At 32.4% G+C, this 21,877-nt stretch overlaps 2 protein-coding genes across 3 annotated transcripts in view; both read left to right on the top strand.

Annotated features, from left to right (window-relative positions):
- The first annotated feature begins 3 nt into the window (after window positions 1-3).
- LOC144848343 (FERRY endosomal RAB5 effector complex subunit 3-like) lies at window positions 4-11,627 on the top strand. The gene is made up of 14 exons (XM_078705061.1): window positions 4-9; window positions 4,861-5,089; window positions 5,321-5,466; window positions 5,790-5,971; window positions 6,486-6,585; window positions 6,955-7,076; window positions 7,341-7,441; window positions 7,671-7,755; window positions 8,152-8,273; window positions 8,423-8,548; window positions 9,159-9,218; window positions 9,509-9,711; window positions 10,690-10,815; window positions 11,158-11,627. The coding sequence occupies exons 1-14, from the start codon at window positions 4-6 to the stop codon at window positions 11,245-11,247; spliced, it is 1,698 nt and encodes a 565-aa protein (XP_078561187.1). The 3' UTR covers window positions 11,248-11,627.
- A 996-nt stretch (window positions 11,628-12,623) lies between these two features.
- Window positions 12,624-21,877, top strand: part of LOC144847536 (mediator of RNA polymerase II transcription subunit 25-like) — a 31,986-nt gene continuing 22,732 nt past the window's right edge. For both annotated transcript variants that reach the window (XM_078703941.1, XM_078703942.1), the window contains exons 1-5: window positions 12,624-12,747; window positions 14,034-14,172; window positions 15,130-15,175; window positions 18,248-18,372; window positions 19,880-19,978. In XM_078703941.1, the coding sequence (XP_078560067.1) occupies window positions 14,066-14,172; window positions 15,130-15,175; window positions 18,248-18,372; window positions 19,880-19,978 (377 nt within the window). In that variant the 5' untranslated portion in view covers window positions 12,624-12,747; window positions 14,034-14,065. The remainder of the gene's footprint in view (window positions 12,748-14,033; window positions 14,173-15,129; window positions 15,176-18,247; window positions 18,373-19,879; window positions 19,979-21,877) is intronic.

The following is a 21,877-nucleotide window of genomic DNA, read 5'->3' on the forward strand; positions in this document are numbered from 1 at the left end:
TAAATGGAGGTATATTCAGAGCGTCATTTCGGCGATCGAGTATTCTCTACTTCTATATGCCATATATGCCTTTATTTACTTCCGAAATAGAAATAGTACTACGGTAACTCTGGTTCAGTGGACCAAATTTAGCAACAGTCGAGCACATACAGTGATTATGATATAAAATAGAAATAAGTCACTAATTTTAATATCTTTTCGTATGTTAATACACTGTGCTCAAGTAGATCCTATTTGGAGCCAGTGGAGCACAGTGATATAAAATAGAAATAAGTCACGGAATGTTAATATCTTTTCGTATTTTAATACACTATGCTCAAGTGGACCCAATTTGGTACCAGGGAAGCACATTGATATAAAATAGAAATAAGTCACTGAATGTTAATATCTTTTCGTATTTTAATACACTGTGCTCAAGTGGACACAATTTGGCGTCAGTGGAGCACAGTGATATAAAGTAGAAATAAGTCACGGAATTTTAATATCTTTTCGTATGTTAATACACACTGTGCTCAAGTGGACACAATTTGGAGCCAGTGGAGCACAGTGATATAAAATAGAAATAAGTCACTGAATTTTAATATCTTTTCGTATTAAGCATATTTGAATACCTACTGGTATGGTACCATACATGTTCGACAATACAGTGTCACATATCTCTATTAAAAAAAAAAAACAATATAAAAAAAAAAAAAAATATCCATCGAGGTTCGAACCCCAGCCGATAGCACTCAAAACTGAGCCTTACCCATTACGCCACCAAGTACATGACTGAAAAGCTGATAATAGTCTATTTATACGTGTATTACGTAATTGATCATTACGTCATAAATATCCTATTAATCTTGCTAAAACCAAAATGATCAGTTAGCTCAGTCGTCTGAGCGTCGTGTTAACAACACGTATGTCGTGGGTTCGATTCCCACGCTGGTCGGTGGAATAGAGTTAAGGCTATGCGAGCCACTGTGTTTGGGGTTCACAGATCATACGTCCCCCTTTCCACCACACATCATGAGGCGACAACATCAATGCATCTGGTGATGTGGTGGAAACGACCCCAAAAGGCTGTGGCAGGGCCTTAGTGCTGAGGCAGGGAGAGCACATTTAACATCTTTTTTTTTAGCTCTCGCAAACTGCTTTGGTGGTTTTAATTTTATGTTTAGCGCCCTCAATTTATTTTAATGTAAAAAAAAAAGGGAATTAATTCTCTTCGTCACGTGTTTAGAAGAGAATTAATTTTATCTCATCGTAGTTTGGTATGCCGTGCGTTTGTTATGCAAATGAGTGTGCACATGTGCTGTGTGACAGACGGTATTGTTAGTCATTCGCGATCAACACACAACACTGTTCAATATTTATTTTGTTAATCTTTTACATTAGAATTGTAATTCTACCGTTACACATTATAGTGTACTTTTAAATATCCGTGTCATGCAAGATATTGTATTGTAGGCCTACTAATATGTTATGAATAAAAAAAATAAATATGTTTTAAGCAGATCTTCGAAATTAAAGCATAATTATGAAGTCGAGTTTTTTAAACCCAACCTAAAATTCGCATCTGGATAGTTGAAATTTAACATTATAATTATCAAAGGTGATATGATAATTCTAATTGTGTTTCTAAATTATAGAAATATTAAAATTAGTAAGTAGGCTTTTGTGTGCTAGCCCTGTTTGTATTTCATAATTTTGCACGGCCGCGTGCATTGCATGTCTCACACTTGGGAAACAATCACCATTGTATGGCTGGTCCTGAAGACTTTTATGATTTCGTTTCATAATTTCCGGGGACTAAGCTTTCATTCTTAGCTCTGTCCCAACCATGGTGAGCTTAACTGGAGACTTAATATTTAATTTCATATTTCAATAAATATTTTTTTCAAAAATTGTCTTTGCTCAGCCCCAATCATCAGTGGCGTATCCAGTGGGGGGGCCGGGGGGGCCCGGGCCCCCCCTGATTTCGTGTCCGTCGGCACACCATCGCGTCCGTCGGCAAACAAAGGTGCCGGGGAAAAAAATAAACTATTTTTCTGACAATAATTGAACTGTAAACATAATTCTTTTGAGTGTTTGTTTATTTACATATCATATCATTGATCCCTTAAGATCAACTATTTTTTATTTTCATTACATCTAACGAAACACGTAAAAAATGTGGTCAAAATATCGTACTACCTAGCACGTACGTACGGCCGTACGCGGTAGATTGTTTACTCAAAAGTCTTTGACCTTACCCTATTCAACCTTGTTTTTGCCGTTGAGCCTCTCATGACCTGGGATTTGTATGTCTTCCTACGCTAAGATTATATAGTTCTACATGCCATGTGCTTTTTTGTCTAAGATATATTTATTATAAGTGCCAAAAACCCGTTTTTTTTTCTCGATATGAGGCCTTTATTATTCAAAATTTTTAAAGAAAAAGCACACATACCATAAAAAATATCCATGTATTTCATTTTTGGAACAGAATATTCCGTGAGGCTCAACTACAAAACCACCATTTTGTGATATGATGTCATCGTAAGCCAATCAAAGCTGAGCTTTCTCGCGATTGGCATTGCTCACGGTTGAATGATTTTGGATTCTAGCTGATTTGATTGGTGGATGCAAATCACCCGCAGCGGAATGTTTTCTCTCGCGCGTGTACCATGAATCTCTCTGATCGTTACTACACAAAGTTAGAGCAATGAATTTGCCCGAATTCCGTTAAGTAAACAACTATTTTATAAGCATTTAATAACATGTTTTATTGATATTTCCAATGGTGATATATAAATTAATTACTAAAAAACGTAATTATATGTAATTATTTTAACCAAAAATGGCGTAGTTAATAGAATTGTCGACTGAGGCCGCAAGTGTTTTACTTCTTTTGTGGCTAAAAACGATCATTTTCGGCGATGTTTAAGACCCTATATTTCGAAAACTACAAGTCAGATTTTCCTAATTCTTTCTTTATTGTAATAATGAATACAACATACTAACAGATAATGTTGGTTTGGTTTTAATTTTGCATCGTTATCCCATATAAGACAAAATATGACTATGCAATCCTAGAACATTCATATTGATCAGGTGTATGTACAGATAATGACACCAATTTTGTCGGCAAATTGGCAATTCCCGGCCCCCCCAACTTCAAAATCCTGGATACGCCACTGCCAATCATGGTGGGGTAGTCCAGGCTCCTATATATCATGTTTCAAAATACTATAGGTGTCATTTCTGGTGACCTTGTAGCTATTTTAAACAGTTTGATAAGCCCCGCGTTGTTATGCAAATGAGTTTTTGAATTTTTACTCTTTTTTTTGGCTTTCGCTACATGTATTTGATCTCGTAAATTTTATGTTTAGCGGCCTCAATTTTAATGTAAAAAAGGGATTAATTATCTTCGTTACGCGTTACGTGTTGAGAAGAGAATGCATCTCTCATCATAGTTTGGTATGCCGTTCGTTGTTATACAAATGAGTTTGTGCAGGTGTAGTAGGAAAGATGGTATTGTTAGTCATTCGCGGTCAACGCGCCCCAATGTTAAATTTTGATTTTGTTAATCAATGTTGCAACATTGGTAGCGAAATGTCCGATTCTTCATAGTAGTTGGTGTGTATGGCCGCACCGTCCCAGAATAAACATGTTTTAAACAGATAGTCTCCGATGGTTTTTGTATGAGGTTAATGGAGAGTGAAATAAGATCAAATATAGAACATTTGCAAAGATGCCGATGTCCAGACCAATTTCGAAGCTTAGACTAATTCCGCCGCCGGGCTAGACCATAGGCATATACGAAGTTGAGTTTTTAAAGTAGAAAACCCCACCTAAAATGTTGAAATCGCATCCTGGATAGTTGAAATTTTAACATTAACATAATTATCATAGTTGACTATGTATAGTAATAGGGATAAGTAAAAGTGCATTTCTGGGCTCTATTTTCAATGCTCTGTCTCAACCATGGATGGGCTAGTACTGGAGACTTAATATTTAATTTTATATTTCAATGAATAGGTGCACTTTCCGGGGACAAGCTCATATATTGTCCTGGTGAGTCTTATATAGTTTGTATCATTCAAATCATGTAACGCCCTTTTTTCGGGCGGGAACCTACTGTATACAGCTCTTTTTTTCAAAATTGTCTTTTCTCGGCCCCAAGCATGGTGGGGTACTAAAGATTCTTATGCATGTTGTTTGAAAACATAATAGATGTCATTTTCGGGTACCTTGTAGCTCTATTTTAAACAGTTTGGTATGCGCGTGCGTTGTTATGCAAATGAGTCTGTGCAGGTGTATTATGGTAAAGATGGTATGTTAGTCATTCGCCAACACGCCACACTGTTAAATGTTGATGCTGTTAATTATTTACATTAGAAGATTTTCAAATCATGTAAACAAAATATTTTCCAGCCGGGAAATTAGCAGTTCCTCTCGTTTAGTTTGCAAAAGTAATCTCGAAAAGAACTCCATGAGGAAAAGAAGCCCACCCAAGAGTACTAAAAATGAAGGAGCACATGGGCTTCTTTTCGAGGTTTTATGGCAGTCTATTTAATGGAAAATAATGCCATGCAACTTTGTTTCTGATTTAAAAAATCCACTTGACATTTACAATCCTCAAATATCTCTCTTTCAAAATAAAAGAAAAACAATATTCATTATTTTCCATTTAAAAAAAAATCCACTGGTGCTAAATTGGGTCCACTTGAGCAGTTACCGTAGTACTATTTCTATTATTGAAGTTAATAAAGGCATAAATGGCGCTCCGTAGAGAAGTAGAGAATGCTCCAGTCGTCAGAATGACGCTCTGAATATACCTCATAAATGAGGATCAAGATCACGACAGGAAAATAGACTACTAGGTCAATTAAGGTCAGTAAACATCAACACACTGATTTTTTATGCAAGTTCCAAATAAAACGTTTTTTTAGTGTGATTTTGGTTATCTTTAAGATGGAAAATGAATTCCAGTTTCCATTCAAGTATAAAGGAACATATTCAAAACTATCAGTTCCTATTAGCTTCCCATTTGACGCAAGTATCGATGAATTTGTAGGCCGGTTAATGACCGCACACAACTTGCCCTGTTTCATTCAATCGGGTAGGTGTATATACCAGGGCCAGGCCAAATAGCTAGGCATATGCAAGAAAGGTTATGATCGTTTCATCCTAATATTAAGATGCATAGTGACTCGTTACTTATTCATTCATTCGAGAAAACTATGCAGCCATGTGAGTGACACAGTTTTTTTTAGGCTTGAAATTTAGGTTTATGATGTTGGATATCAGTTTTTGTTATTACAAATGTGTTTTACAAATTATTTCATTTCAGACCTACAGAACTCACTGACAAACTTTGTTGCCAAAGGGACAGCCAGTTATCATGATTCCTGTGCACAGGAGGCATTGAAAACACTGCAAATTGGTGACGATGATATTGGCAACCTTGCGGAAAAATGGGCGAAGTCGTTCACCCAGGTCTGATTTCGTTTTGGGTGCTGGCCACCATGGTTGGCACCCACAATTGAGCTATGTTTAGTATCATTCAATCAATCTTTAATTCAAAACATTTTAAAGATGTTCAAAAGTGTAGTAGGAAGATATTGAAATAATTTGTAAGGACAGGCTGAATTAGTTTAAATTATAAAAGTAATGGACCTTAAACTTAAAACAAATTCCCTACGCGAAAAAAGGACTATTTAACGATCGTTAAATAATGCATACTATTGCACTCCATGTGACCCACAATCGTCCAATCAAATGACAGGAATTTATTTAGGTGTTAATGCATTATTTCATAGGAACATGTTGCATATACTCAAGACTTAAAACCAAAACAAGATGATAACTTTGCCGAGATCTACCACCAGCTGATTCATTCTCCTGCACTAGAGAGTCTTCTAAACTTAGAGCATACCTATGCAATGGCAGTGCAAGATGTAATCTCAAACAGAGACCAGGCCATGGCTAAACTACAGGCTAGGTAACTAAAGGACTTACTATTCAAGATAGATTTATTCTTTCAAAGAAATCATACAGGAAATGAGTACAATTTTACAGATATAAAAACTTTAAAATTAATGTACATTATATAGTAATCAAACATTAAAAAACACATAACATCTAAGAAAAACATTAAAAGCATAAAAAAGACAACTAGGAAAGTTTTGTATAATTAGCATTCAACGCCTGATAATAAAAGATTTATCATGTATTATTAGCATTCATCTCCTTATATGGTAGGATTATAAGCAAACCTTTTGGTACTGTAAATGCTTAACAGGGTCCATATTGCCATTTGCTACGATCAATGTACAAGAAATGTATTATACAACACCTTCATTTGATTGTATTATTGCTGGTGTGTGAATTAGTACTACAGCTGTAGGTACTATACTTTTGTTTGTACACTGCAGGAGAAAGTTTACTGATCTTGTTTCAACTACACTACCTTTATTATCTTCAGTCTGAACACACACTTAGATTTATCTTTATAGACAAGTGAATGAGATGGAAAGAGCTGTACAGGGGCTGGATGTAACACATGATGACTTACAAGTCAATAGGCTTGCTGCTCTGCATTTTGAAAACACACAGGTACTTTATTATCTTTTGTTTTTCAAAATTCTCATCTGAGGGGTGCCGATAAAAACAATATAATATATTTCTCCAGGTGGAATCTTCAATTACAAGCCCTCTTTTTTTTCTTGTGTGACTTTTTTTAGTTTAAAGCTCTGTCTACAATATCAAACTTTATATCGAAAAATGTGATGTGCCTATATACAGACATGATGATGTCATATCACTGCCATGTTTGGGCATATAACTACCATATTTGGGCACATCACACTTTTTGTTGTCAAACTCGTTTGACAGTGTAGACAGTTGCTTAACTGACACATGCCACAATGTTCGACATTGCATTCATATACAAATTCATAAATAAACTTTTTGTTTAATTTTAAGCTTGCTGAGGCAAAATGGGCAAATGAATTAATTAATCTGCAAACCAATCAGAAACGAGAATTTAAGGAGTGGGTGTATCGCCTAAATGAAGATGTCAAGAACGGTCAAGAAGGTCAAGTGAGGTAAAGTTAGTTGACCTATAATAATACTAATTTTTTTAAGTACTTTTAACCAATTTTATACATATTTTGTAAATTGAAACGAAATTCAACATATACCAATGAATGAAAATAAATGAAATCTATAAAAATAAGTTCTGTTACCTAATTTGAAGATTGTTTTAACCTTCCCTCAATAAGAAAGAAAACCACACTTGTAGTAAATGATACTCCCTAAAATAAATAAACAGACAGTAATACCATAGTATCTTTTCTTGATTTATTCAGTCGCAAAATCCGAGCAATGTCCGACTCTGCTCCGCCACCAGTTGAAGAACAAATCCGAGTGGATGAAAGGAGAATGGAAGAGAGCTTTACAATTCATCTAGGTAAGTTCTTTTCTATTCAGTGGCAGATCTACAATTTTGAAATTGCGAGCCCAGGACCTAAAAATGTTAAGATAAAGTGCTGAACTTAACCTACTGTAGTGTTTTATCTTTTGCATTTTAAGGTTCAAGCCAGGCCTCCCATTACATCGCTTCTTCTGTATTCATGAAACCTCCTAGTAGTGGTTTTGTGTCTCGCTCTGCTCTGATCATTCCTTTGAAATATTTTCAGGTGCCCAGATGAAAACAATGCATAATTTAAGAATTGTCTGCATGGAGATCCAGGAACTGTGTAAACACAAGCCACTCCGAATAGAGTAAGTTTATTTTACCATACGTACCTATTTTTTAATAATAAAGCCTTCGATTTGTGATGACCTCTAGGACTACGACTTACACATATTATGTTCTTGATCGCCTAGACATTGAATCCACCAATCAAGTTAGGAAGCACGTCTTTAATGTTCCTGCATTTACACAATAAATTAACATGGCTTAACAAGTTCCTTTATAAGTGATTAAAGATTAATATATTTTAAAAAAATAACTATACTTTTTGATTACTAGTAATTTAGCACTTGGTATATTTAGTTTTATTTATATATTATATTTATGTATATACAGTTGTCTTTCTTTGTGTGGTGAAGAATGTGTATTATTATACATGCCTTAACATGCGGTAACACAATGTACTGTACATGTTTAAATTTCAGTGGACGAATCCAACCCCAACCGCAGCGTTTGCAGACAGCCATGTCTCTCTTCTCAAACTCATTGAGTGGTTTAGTATTACTAGTTGATGATAGAGTGAATACATATACTGGTGTTAAAAGAGGTAAATACACTAGTAGTAGAAACACTATAGTTCAATTGTATACTGTGTAGAATCATTTCCTTTTACGCGGGCATAAAAAAGGTTGTCATAAAATCGAAAACATCTTGATTGGCTAGCTGAAAGTTAATGTATTTGATTTTGTATTTCAGAATTTGCAACAATATGTCAACAATCAACAGACTTTCACTTCCCAGATTTAGAGACGCAGATTCGTGTTGCTCAGCAATACACAACAAAAGCCAACACAAAACGACAGCTACGTAAAGCCAACTCAGGTACTAACAGTGATTGTTTAAGCATTGTTTTTCATACTCACTTTTTTTTGTTTATCTTTATAAATTCTATTTATTTTAATTTAATTTTTATTGCATGTTTATGTCTTCTCATTTTGTATTTTTGTGAGGGTCCCTAATGATCAGCTTCGGCTGGATGGACCACCCTCGTAAAATATTGTTGAAATAAGTTAATTGCCAAAATAATGAAAAAACAAGCATACATTAATATCAACTATAATCTTATATTGTATCTAGTGATAGATAATAAAGTGAACATTCCATACACAAACTTACTTACTTAATGTCATCCCACGACGACTTAATTCTTAGTGGGTGCCATGATAATATGTCTCCACACATCTCTATCAAGCATGCTCTTCCTCAGTTCACTCGGGTCTAGTTTGGTATCTTTCAACAGAATGTCGAGCCAAGTCAGTTGAGGTCTTCCCATACACAAAATATATCTAAAACTTTTATATATGGTGAAAACTAAGAATGCTGAAATATATACAGTGCCTACAATATGAATGTTAATGTGGATACATAAATTAAAGATATCTAAAAAAACATAACTTCTAAACTATATTTTACTTCTTTATATTGTTTTTAGATTCACCCGATGGTAGTAGTGGTTCACCCTCGGATGAAATTTCAAGTAATCTAAAACAAGGTATGCATGACAAACTGAATGATTGAGAAATAGACTGTCTACACAACAAAGTAGCCAGAGGGGTTCCTTTTCTACAAACGGGACAACCAACATTTGTTGGGCTAGTTACACCTATTTAATATCAATTGCCCTGTTGGATTCTAGTTTGATATGGGCATTTAAGCAAAAAAGCTGAGTTTGTTCAAATCCTTAACCATTATCTATGGGCTTGCACTCCCACCTAAAAACTTCTCTATTATAATATTTCTGAATATTTCATAATATTTTTTTTTATCTATTTTGTTTTCTAGGGGATTTTTACATCACAAAACACTCAAATCTAGCACAAGTACATGTAGTCTTTCATCTAGTAACTAATGACAGTGTGAGGGCGCCAGACTTGAATTCAAGACATCCTGTAATAGTGGCTCTACGGAGTGTTGTCAAGTGTTGTGTGGACTTTGACGTTCACTGTATCAGCATTCCACTGCTGCTTGTATATGAGATGCATGAGGTAATAGGACATCAACATGTTCACATTACAATGGCTTGAGGCTTATTAGCAGCATAGAGATATTGTAGTGAACTATAATACCTAACTACACTATAATATGTTAGCATTTCATAATTATTATCTGTCTCCTTCTATTTCCTTTTCATTAGAAGAATAGAATTAATAAATATTCATGAAAACAAGTTGTAATTTAAAGATGTATTGTCCCCAAAAAACATGAAAAATGAAGATTAATAAAATCAAACTTTGAATAGGCCATTTTGTAGTTTTAACAAAGTTAATCACTTTTGTAGAAAAAAAACTCTGAAAAAATAATGTTTTCACTTACAAAATAAATTACAGTTTTATCAGGTAAATAATCTGATCCAATTTTAGGTCAAAGTGAATAACTATTATGTGTCATTAAAATGGCATATTCAACAAAAAAATGTTTACAAAATATTTTTTCAGGGGGACAATACATCTTTAAGGTATACACAATTGAATTACTCTTTATAGTCTAGCATTTGTTGTCACTTATCTCACAATGTAATAGGCGATATGCACGCATTGAACCATTTATGATGAAGAATTCATTACAATTTAAGAGGTCATCTTTAGGTTGGGTTCATTATAATCAAATTATGTATTTAGTTTTTCTTTGATTTTTTTATTACAGGATTATAAGGTCATACTGGGTGACACCATTTAAACAGCGTCCTCTCCAAAACTAGAATCTTACTATAGAAATCTCTTGTATAGGAATACAATAAGTGCAGAAGTGTCTTTGTGCCAAAATGTCTTAGATGTACTATTAATTTCTCTCCTCTACAGTATAGAACATAACATATTGAGGGTGCACTACTACTTTGCCTAAAAATAACATTCACTCTATTCTATACCAGCAATGCTTTTTAAAATGTAACATTTTACACGTTTTTTAAAGTTCTTTGACTGTATTCATCAAATGCTTATTTCTTAATACATTTTTATATTTAGGAAATGACTATTAGTTGGTGTCTAAAGCGAGCAGAGTTGGTACTTAAATGCATCAAAGGTTTTATGATGGAAATGGCATCGTGGAGTGGCAATCAGAGTAGAACTATTCAGTTTATTGTTCCAAAAGTATGTACAAGCTTTTTAAAATGTTTACTTTTTATTCTATTAAAGAATAGACTTCAGTTACCTTAATCAACATTTGCAATAATTTTCATTTAATCACAGTAGAACTCTACTAAGGGGATGCCTTCAAGAGCCAACAAAATGTCTCCTTAGTAGGGTGTCCCCTGAATAGTGGTTGACCATAGTGTTAAAACATATACTGTATTTCCCTATGTTTATTTCACATAAAATTGAATTGAATAAACAACAACTGAGTGAATAAATAAGACAAAGCATACAAAGAAATAAATTAAATTTTTGTCATAATAAATATTTAATTGAAATTTATGTTTTTATTTTGCACAGGGTATTGCTGCCGATTTGTTTGAACAGCTGAGCTCTATGCTACCACAGATATTCCGTATGTCAAGAACCGTAGATTTGACAAGACAGTAACTACTCTTAACACAATAATGGCCTAGGCTTTGTTTGGTTTTTATTTTAAAGAAGTTTGAGTCTTGATTATATAGATAGAGTATATTATAAAAATGATGTACAAATAATAGCATTAATATATATACACTATGAAGACCATTCAACATAAATTCAGTTATATTATTTATGATAACAATTATTATTATTATGTAGAGGGAAATCCCCCTCTAAATATGTTGCTGTCATAGAACATATAATGAGCTGGAATGATTGAAGAAATTCTAACATTTACTGCATTCATTTTTTTTAAAAAATAAAATAATAATATTTGGTTTACAAATGATGTGAGAACCCACATTTATTAGTAACTATTCTTAAAAACTGTATATGTATATTTCCATATAAGAATTCATTATAAATAAAAATATTATATAATTAATATTTGGATTTTTGAGTTTTATTTAATCATTTTATCAAGGTTATTTACTGTATCCTGTAAATTTAAATGAATTCAGGACTTAGGAAAGTATTTTCTTATATGCTCATTACATTCACTAGGCCTACATATAAATTACATATAAGCCTACATTTTTCACAAACAATTTTGCAAGACACCTAACAATCCAATAACAATAATATACATATAAAGCCTATAAAAGAAATAGCTTATCCATGTCGTTGCATGTAAAAGATTCCATTTTATTTATGATAACCGGAAAGCATTTTCGATATTGCAATTATTTGTTGAGTAGCAACGTTTTGACCTTCTAATGTTCAAATTCAAACCATTACCAACACATATAAATGAAGCACAGTATAATATTCTTATATGGTACAAACATTTATGAAAATCTCCAGTAGTAATGGTTACACTTTAAAACTTTTGAAATAATTAACATATCGGAGCATATTTGCTGTGAAATTATATTTATCAAATCAATAATTAAACTTGTCTATAGGGCCTATTAGCATTAATTATTAAAACCAATTTTTTTTTCTCCAATTCATTGACTCTAAAACTATAATATTTATGTCTAAGTTGATTGATATAATTTTTACTGAAATTAATCTCAATGTCATAATTATTTTTAATTTGTCGGAAAATTAAAATTAAAAAAAATAATAGGAAATTCTTTAATACAAACTTATTCTTTAATAAAATAATCCTACTCCCTCCGCTGTGTCCACGTGAATCAACTGTTCTGTTTTTATGACTACTTAATTACATTTATTGCAAATATTAAACTATAAGTAAATTATGTATTGAACAAATTATAGAAAAGTAACAACTAATTTGCTATTTGGTATTCTAAAATAAGTTTCAAAAGATACATAATTTATTGTCAGCGGGAGGAAATCCAATTAATGCAACCAGTACAAAAGCAGGATTTGATGAACTTAACTATTGAGAAAGAGCGAAGATTGAGTGCCTCCTTCCTCCTTGAACTTTTTATGTTTTTGAGGCCTAGAATTTGCTAAAATGATATAATTTTGAAGTCAAGTTATAAAATAAGATCACAGGTGAGATTATGTTTATTGATAAATTGAATTAGGAATATTCCTTTAGTACATTTATGTTATTATTTCTAGGCCGTCTCGGCAGGCACATTTTCTCTCTTGCAAGGCGATCGTTCTCCGCATTCCGTGACTGTATAGAACGTTGTTGTGTGTGCCTTCTTGGGCCTAGCCCATGTCTTGCAATATAAAGTCTATGACACTGGCACATTCGTTGAAAAATACATACACCTAGCCTAGGGTAGGCTAGATCAGTTGACTGTATTAATTAAAAAGAAATTTAGTGCTTATCATATTAATATTATAATATAAAATGCATATCAAAAAAGCTGTATCGCCTCAGAACCGAATATCCTGGCCCGAATCGTTCCAGGGCCAAATCATCTCGGGCCAAAACTACATAGGACCTAGCAGTGTCCAGTATATATAACTTTTTTAATGTAATTTTTATTCTATTATTAAAATGCACCAAATTGATTCAATAAATTGTATTTGTTTTTAAAAATCTATAACTCATCACTTTTCTTTTTGACGTCATCCCGGCAATTCACCAATCCTTTATTAATTACCAACTTACATTTAAATGTCAGTCAGGGTCTTTCACACATGTTCCGGCACAATTTCGGTCCAGCAATGCAAATGTTTATTTGCGTTTTCACGACGCTTCACGCCAATTGATATGCGTGAAAATGAAACATGGACGTTTGATTTGATTTTCCAGCGTTGGAGCAGAACCGTGCCGGAACAGGTGTGATAAGAACCTTTAATGAGGTAAACAGTTAAGTTCATGACTTTTAAAACCCTATACATTGGTTTTAAAAATAAACTCTATATATAAATGCAGAAGAAAGGCACTGGAGTAGTCTTGTTGCGGTCAGTGTTTAGTCTCTCAAAGTAGTATGCCCATTATCCCTATTTGTAGTGAAGTTGTGATTTTAATTACTACAGCTTTGACTATTTTAGGTTTCTTATTAATAATAATATTACCTAAAGGACGGTGCAGTTTTTTGGGCTATCCTGGGAAATCTTTTATAAATGTATTATTTGTAATGTCCGTAATTTATGTTATCACTTTGTATGTATTTTTTATGATGCTTTTCCAAATAAATTCAAATCAAATCAAATCATATATAAAAACTATTACACTGTAGAATTAAATTTTCACATTAATCACATTAGTTTCAGTATGTAACTTGAATGTAAGCAATTTGTTGAATCACCCTTTAAGCCACCAACCAATGGCCTCAACTAACATTGTTGTATTTACTATTTATAATTGGTTTTTATTAAAGATTTCCTGAGATCCTGTCTTCACAACACAAGTATGGTTGTTGAAACACCCTCAAATGTGGTGTTTGTGATCGACGGCACTGCTAACCTTGCTGCCAATTTTGACAAATTAAAGACATCCTATATCATACCAACACTAGAGTAAGTTCAAAGTTGAATTTATTCACATTTAATTATATCATTTTAACACATGTACAGTAGAATCCCTCATTAGCGACACCCCTATTCAGGGGAAAATTTCTTGCGAAATAAATGAGAAACAATATATTTTAACAACTAAAGAACACTAATTACTATTATAAGGACACTTTGTTGGGTCTCGAAGGTGTCTATTTAATAAAGGTTCTACTGTAATTAAATGCAGAGAAATTGATCAAAAAAAATTGCTGGATAAATTCTCCATTCCTCATTCTACCTACTTTACTTTGTTGTTGGGCTTAGTAAAGCAAATGCTTATATGACCCTCTGGATGTTCCTTTCCACATTCTCATGAGACTTCACATACTAAAATGTGAAGTATAGGGGGCTCACTGTAGTGTATAGCCATATTGTACTGTTTCTAAAGTGATGTATGTTCATTTTTATTGTTCTTTTTTTTTCAATCCATAAATTTAACAATAAATATTACAGCATATGGCCATTAGAAACAATGGTATGAACGTAATACCAATGGAATATAATAAATTTATATCAACAACCATTATTTCCAATTGGCCTACAGATAATTCATCACTTGTTATTAAAATATGTTAATTACGAAAATATGGCTTTGTTTTTATCTCTTTTTGCTAAAAAATTGCCTTTATAATCTAAAATATTTACAGTATTATTTTATAACAAAACATAATAATACTGTGAACAGATATAGACCAATGTTTTTTTGTACGTTCTTGTCAAACTCCATGTCGTGCTGACATACTGAATGATACTGTGAAACTAGATATCAAAACACTACCAACCATTTACCTTTTTTTCTGGTGACCTGATATAGTAAATTGGGGATGGGCTTGTACCTGAGAATCTAAAAATTTAACTTAATATTATTCATGTGTAAATTTATTAGCTTATTATATTGGCCTTTTATTTGGTTGTTTTTAGGCATTTCAATGGTGGACCACTTGTAGAGAATGATTTCTGCGGAGATGTAAGTAATTTAAATATTTGAAAAAATATTTTAGATAATTTCGTTATCAAATAAAATCTTGGTTTGTATTTTCCTCGAAAGAAATATAGCATAAAAAACAATAACAAACAAATATAAAACATTTTTTTGATGATGATTAACTAATTTGTATTTACACAATGCAGTAAATAACCATATAAAAAATCTTCCTTGTGGACACCTTTTTTAAGGGGACAATTTCCTGTGAAATATATAAGAAGCAATATATACTTAAACACTATGGGCATCCCCTATAGACTCCACTAAAAGGAACACTTTGTTTGGTCCTCCTGCATAGAGATGTTAAACTTTTCACTATAATATCTCTATGGGCCCTGTAAGTGTTCTATTGTAAAGTCTTATGATTTAAAGTGTCAAGAATAATAGACTAGTACCCAATAAGATATAAATTTCATATTTTTCTTGCCATCATGTGATTTGCTTGTTATTGGGTTGTTGTAGTTTCACATTTAATTTCCTACTCAATATTAAGATTATTTAAAGCAAGTGAAAATATTAAAAACAGCTGCATTTCCTTTATTTATTCACAGTTCATTGACGATTGTACACTATTATAGTACAATACATCATTGTTTCTCTGTGGTATTTATGGTCCATCCAACACGGATCTGTTTTCCTGTTGGGAGTCAACTTTCAACACATTTTTAGTGTATTTTATGTAATTATGTGAAATAATATATGAAAAAAAATCTAATATTCTACATTAAAAATAAATTGTATTTAAATTGTTATTTCATACTTAACATCTATGTGTGCAATTTCCAGAGTTGTATTTAAAGAAAAAAAGTCTGACCATTATACTTTCATGGTCTGACAATATAATTTCCTCATCTTGGGGAACAGGCCCAAGCCAGGTGGGGTTCGAGTGTCCAAACAAACCCCCACTTTTTCCTAAAGTTCCCTTTTCAAACTAAAGACCGTAGGCGTAAGTGATGGTAACATGAGCTCATGATGATTTTATTTAATTTTTTTATTTATTCAACTTCTCACTAACTCTATTTTTAGTGAAGGATCTGGACCAGCAGGTGGTAAACACCTATAAAACGATCCAGTCCCAATTACACAGCGGCTATGTGTGACAGTGACTGTGTTTGTGTGGACTAGTACACCTTTTATGGAAAATCAAACCCTCTCCCTTTTTTTTTATTTCTGGCAACAGGCTTGGTGAGGTTCATTACTTCATAAATTAGTATTGGCACCACAAGTATGGAAGATTAATTGTAGATAAGTCTTGTTGTCATTAACATTTATAAACTGTAGCACCCATTTCTATGAAAAGCTCATAATCAGTGGTGCTTCACATACTTTTATAACATTGGTTAAAATAAAAAGTACTTTGAATGTTTTTTTAAACTGACAATAGTCATTCAAATGTTTAATGTAAATGGTAAATTTTTCCCTATTCTTGGTACAGCAATGGAACACCAGCGGTCAATCTTTTGTTTGTGGGATTGTTAACATCGCTAGTACTAGAACGTGTACTGCGCGGTATAAAAAGAAAGTTTTAAAGTAACTTTTAAGTGAACGCCAAATGAAGCATGAAGTTTAATAAATGTGTGGTTGTTCTTAAATGTGTCTGACATTGACTTCATGTTTAATTTGTCAGATATTTGCCATTATGATTTCTTAGAATTGAAGTTATCATGATTTCTGGGTTATCTACTGCTGTACTACAGTACTACTACTAGGCCTATAAATTAACTCTCCATGTAGCAAATGTTAATATAGAGAAAATGGAGGATGCGAAACCTTTGTAGGGTTGAAACAACAACATACTCCTACTCTAACAACAATATATTTTTCTAGTATAAACTCATTGTACTCTTATTAATTGTAAAGTCATTTAAATGTTATAAGATACAGTAGTAATATTATTAACTTGGCGATAGCTATGGTTTTTTTTGTAATACAGTATCACGAACTTGTGTAAAAACAATCAATGTTGATTGAACGAGTTGTGCTGTACATCAGTCTCGTGTCTAAATAAAGTTTATATATATATGGTATTAGATTTACTTGCATGCTACTTGGAGGAAGTGTTGGTTATTTGCCAAGTGAAAATTGTCCGGATTTGTATGGAGAATTTTGAGATTAGTTCAAGGATTTTAAAATAGGACAAATAGTATACAGTATCAGATGTAATGATATCGGACAGGTGTTGGCAAAAAATAATTGTTTACTAGTTATTAACTAAGGGCCTGTTTAGACCTACGGAATTATACTTTAGTATCATATGTGGCGTACAACTCCATAGGTCTGAACCAGGAAAAGATTAGTGAAAGCCGCCTCTTACAGTACTCTTTCGTTCGTTACGACTGCTCAATATGTACAAGATTGTGAATGACGCTACGAAAGTCATGCATCAACGATTTTGACCTCAAACCAATCAAATGTACTATTGCATACTAGATGTTCGCCCAAAATTGTGACACTTCAATTTCTAATGGAACACTTTGCTGTTACGATGCAAATTATGATACAACATTGCTTGCGATACGAAAGCATAACTCCATGCATCAGAACATACACTTAGTTTCCTTAATTAAATCTATTTACTAAATTACCTGTACTGTACGCAAATAGTGACTGTATCTTGGTGGTTAACGTGCTTGCCTTCCAATCCCAAGGTCCAGGGTTCAATCCTGACCTAGTGCCAGGATTGTAACTTAACTCCCTAAGCCTCAAATGAGACTTAGTTTATAAGCAAGATAAATTATAAATTTAGTTTTTCCATCCTTGGCAAGTTATTTGCTAATTGGAAGCTTATGAATTTATTAAAAAAAAAAAAAAACAGTTTGAAAATACCTGTTGGTATGTGCCTGTGAGTTTTCCTTCATGCTCATTGTTTTATTAGAGAGAATGTTTATTAATATTGTTTATTTGGATGGCAAACTACAAAATGGAAACAGAACTTTTCACATGTGGACCTACACACATGTTTGCTAAAAAATGTACAGAGTGACAAACACAGATGTGCAATGTCTAACGACGATTAGCGTTTAAGATGATGGTGATTCTGTTTTTTTTTTATAGTATGGAGGTAATATCTATTGCTTAGTGATATATCATAGCATTGATCATCTTCCCGAACCAACAGTGTCATTTTACACACCCACTAGCAATGCCTGGCAATTTCTGAAATGGATTGAAGATATACCGTAAGTATTCAAATTTTAAAGCTCTGTCTACACAATCAAACTAATTTGACAAAAAAAGTGATATGTACCCAAATATGGTAGTGATATGCCCAAATATGGTAGTGATATGATCAAATATGGTAGTGATATGCTCAAATATGGTAGTGATATGACATCATCATGTCAATATATATCACATAAAGTTTGATAGTGCAGACAGAGCTTAACAAATATCTTTTCCAAAACATTTATTAACTAACTCTGTCCATGAACAAATAATACTGAGTGGTGTGAATATGAAATGGGATTGAAAGCAAATTCCTGAAAAGATGATTATAAAAACGCTATGTGTTGGGTGAACATAAATAAATTGAATGAAAATAAATAAAGAAAAAATTTGAATGTTATATTCTAAAAAGAACTAATTAACTAGAGAGGACTTTGAGAGAGCGTCCTCTGCACACTTACAATGCTCCAGCTGATAGACATCTGCAAGGTCAGTCAAAGAAATGAAAACTGAAGTATGAAAAAAAAAAGAAAAGTTGATGCAATTACTGATAAGAAAATACGTATGTAAAGAAATGAAAAAACAGTTGATAATGTGTTAATTAACGAAATAAGATAATAATTAGAAAGTATGTTAATTAACTATTAAAAAATAAAAGCTAAAATATGTATGTAAACATATTTTAAAACACAATGTAAAAAGTTAAAATATGTATTGATGTACTACAGTAGGCCTACAGTACAATGTTATTTAAGAGAAATGTACTGTACTCTATGGAAATAAAAGTGTGATGACCCCATTTAATTGTAAGACAAATAAAAAAGAAAGTAAAACGCATACTGTAGAACGGCCCGCTTCATTGTTCTTTATCGCCGTAATGAATTATCCATTTGTTGTTGCATACGAATCTGAACATTCAGAATTGTGCCCAAAATATTTAGTGGGTCATTAGTGGGTCATGCATTGGTAAGATTTGTTAGATATTTTCTACCGACAGACAGATAGACAAACCGTGAGCACTTTGGCAAAGGTAATCAAAACAATTACAGCCAAATTATAATGCAATAATACAATTAACAATTCAAATATTTTGAACTATTAAAAAATGAAAATGTATTTATTTAAATTTTTAATGATATGAGCTGAAAATGTTCCATTCCATTTATGTTCAATCAATTAATTTATTTATTATTTTAATATATAATAATATGTACAACATTTTCTAATAAAACAGGTGTTTGATTTTGTTTGCAAATTTGCAGGCACTGTGGTTTTAATTTATGATGATGTACGTTTATTCCAGCCTATTGAACATTGAACTTCCTGTGTGTGTTATCTCTATATATGTAATTTTATTTTTCTCATTATTTAGTCTTACTTAGCCTATGGCCGTTGACAAGCTATCTACTACAGTATAATAACTCGACTTGAAAGCTTTTCTTACTGTGTAGACAGAATACTATTATTATTGTTTAATAATTATAATATTTGAGTAAATGTGAATATAAAATTCGGTTTTAGATTTGTTGGAGGTGGAGGAGAAGCGTCAAGTCTAGCAGCAGAGGGGTTAGGTGCAGCTCTTGGAATTCTTGACGACCTGAAAATTAAACGTGACCACGGGTAAGTATCATACTAAATTATGAAACATTTTGCTGTGGGACAAATATCTAGATCAATAATGTTGTTTTCTTAGGTTCATACTTTACTTGTTATAAGCCCATGTGAATTTAGATGTGGGCTTACTCTAGAGTGGGTTTATACCTGTGTCAGTATGATAAGACTAATGTTATTACATAATAAGATAAGATTACAATTTTTGTTTACTTCAATTTAAAAATGTCGTCTTAATTAAGGTTGTTCCCTAAACAGGTGTTGGTTAGTGTTAAAACATATTTCCCCTTATTGTTTGACAGGAAAGGGTCCCCTCCTTAATAATTGTAATATTTAATATGTTTGTTTGTATGAAGGTCAGATTGTTTGTTTACCTTATTTCATTTAACCCTGACGCAATAAATATCTTTACACTGTGTGTGTATTTAACCTAATTCAATGAATCAGGTGGGGAATTTACCCAAAAAGAAAAACTATATTCTGATAAACAGTATGTATCGCATTTATTAATGCGTGTGGTAAATTATTGACTATAGTCACAGTGTGTATTCAATATGCAGTAGGTTTTAAATAACAAAAGACCTTTAAAGCCACTTTCTATTAGATAGCATTAGAATGACATTAGACTAGCGAGACTCTTTCACCAGGTTTCTCTTCATATTACAAGGGAAGGCAAATTAAGTGAGTAATAAACTCTTTTTAGATGACCTATGTGTACATAATTGACACATTACGATTACTTACGATTTTACATTAAATGTCGTAACATAGATTATTTAACTATTTGGTTATTGTAAATTTAGTTTAAGACACTAGGTAATGTATTAGTATTGTACAACTTTCTTACATAATAATCCTTATTCATTAAAATAATTTATTCAAATGTGCAACTATTTGATAATAGGGTGTATCTCTTCAAAGAAATTTAACAAATTGAAAAGTACAAAGTCATGGTAACAGAAAATTACCAAACATTTGACAGATATACACATTTTAGGTATGATAATCATTCACATTTTAGAATCATTAAAAAATATTCTTACTGTAAGTACCGTGCTTAAAAATGTATGAAAAACCAATATGTACTGATTATGTTTAAAACTGGCTCCAAATAATGAAATGGAAACCATGATTCAACATTTCGATCTTTGTTGTTATTTCTCTTGTTATTTGTTTTATACTATAAAAATATATGAATTTCCATAGATAACTGTGATAGATTTTAACTAAAGACATCTGTACACATTATAATCTACAATACAAGGGTTATAAAAACAGTTGTATGAATGGCAGGTTAGCATAGAAATCAAAACATGGGGGTGTAGACTATTTCAAAATCCTGGAAAATTTGAAGTGACTCATAAAGCTAAGAAAAACAAACATTTCCATTTGTTTGTTTGTGATAATCTACTTAACTATTAAATCACCACCATTTATACAAACGTTTTAAAGTACTGTATGTTCAGACCTACAAAGATATAATTTTGTATGGTAAAGGGAGGTTACATATGTAATTAGCATCATAACAAAGTTCTTTATTAAAAATTGTCACCGATTGGGCGAACATCTGATACGCAGGAATCAATTCGATTGGTTAGTGATTTTTAAAAAGTAATGTGACTTTTGTGTCGTCACTAATCTTGTATCTTGAACTCGCATATCAAATGAAAGGTCAGTGTTGTAAGAGAGGTGGCTTCCACTAATCTTTGCTAGTTTGGAGTTGTGTACTACAGTACACCACGGAACCATAACTCTGTATGTCTGAACTGGCTGTTAATTTTTGTTGTAATTAAGGTAATATACTGTATTTTATAAATGTAAATTTGAGGCATTTGATACAGTAGGGTAGGTTAGATGAAACCTATCTGAATAAAGTCTAAAATTTAGTGTACATTACTCACTAGTATT

The sequence above is a fragment of the Antedon bifida genome, chromosome 7 (genome assembly GCF_963402885.1).
Source record: "Antedon bifida chromosome 7, ecAntBifi1.1, whole genome shotgun sequence".
Lineage (NCBI taxonomy): Eukaryota > Metazoa > Echinodermata > Crinoidea > Comatulida > Antedonidae > Antedon > Antedon bifida.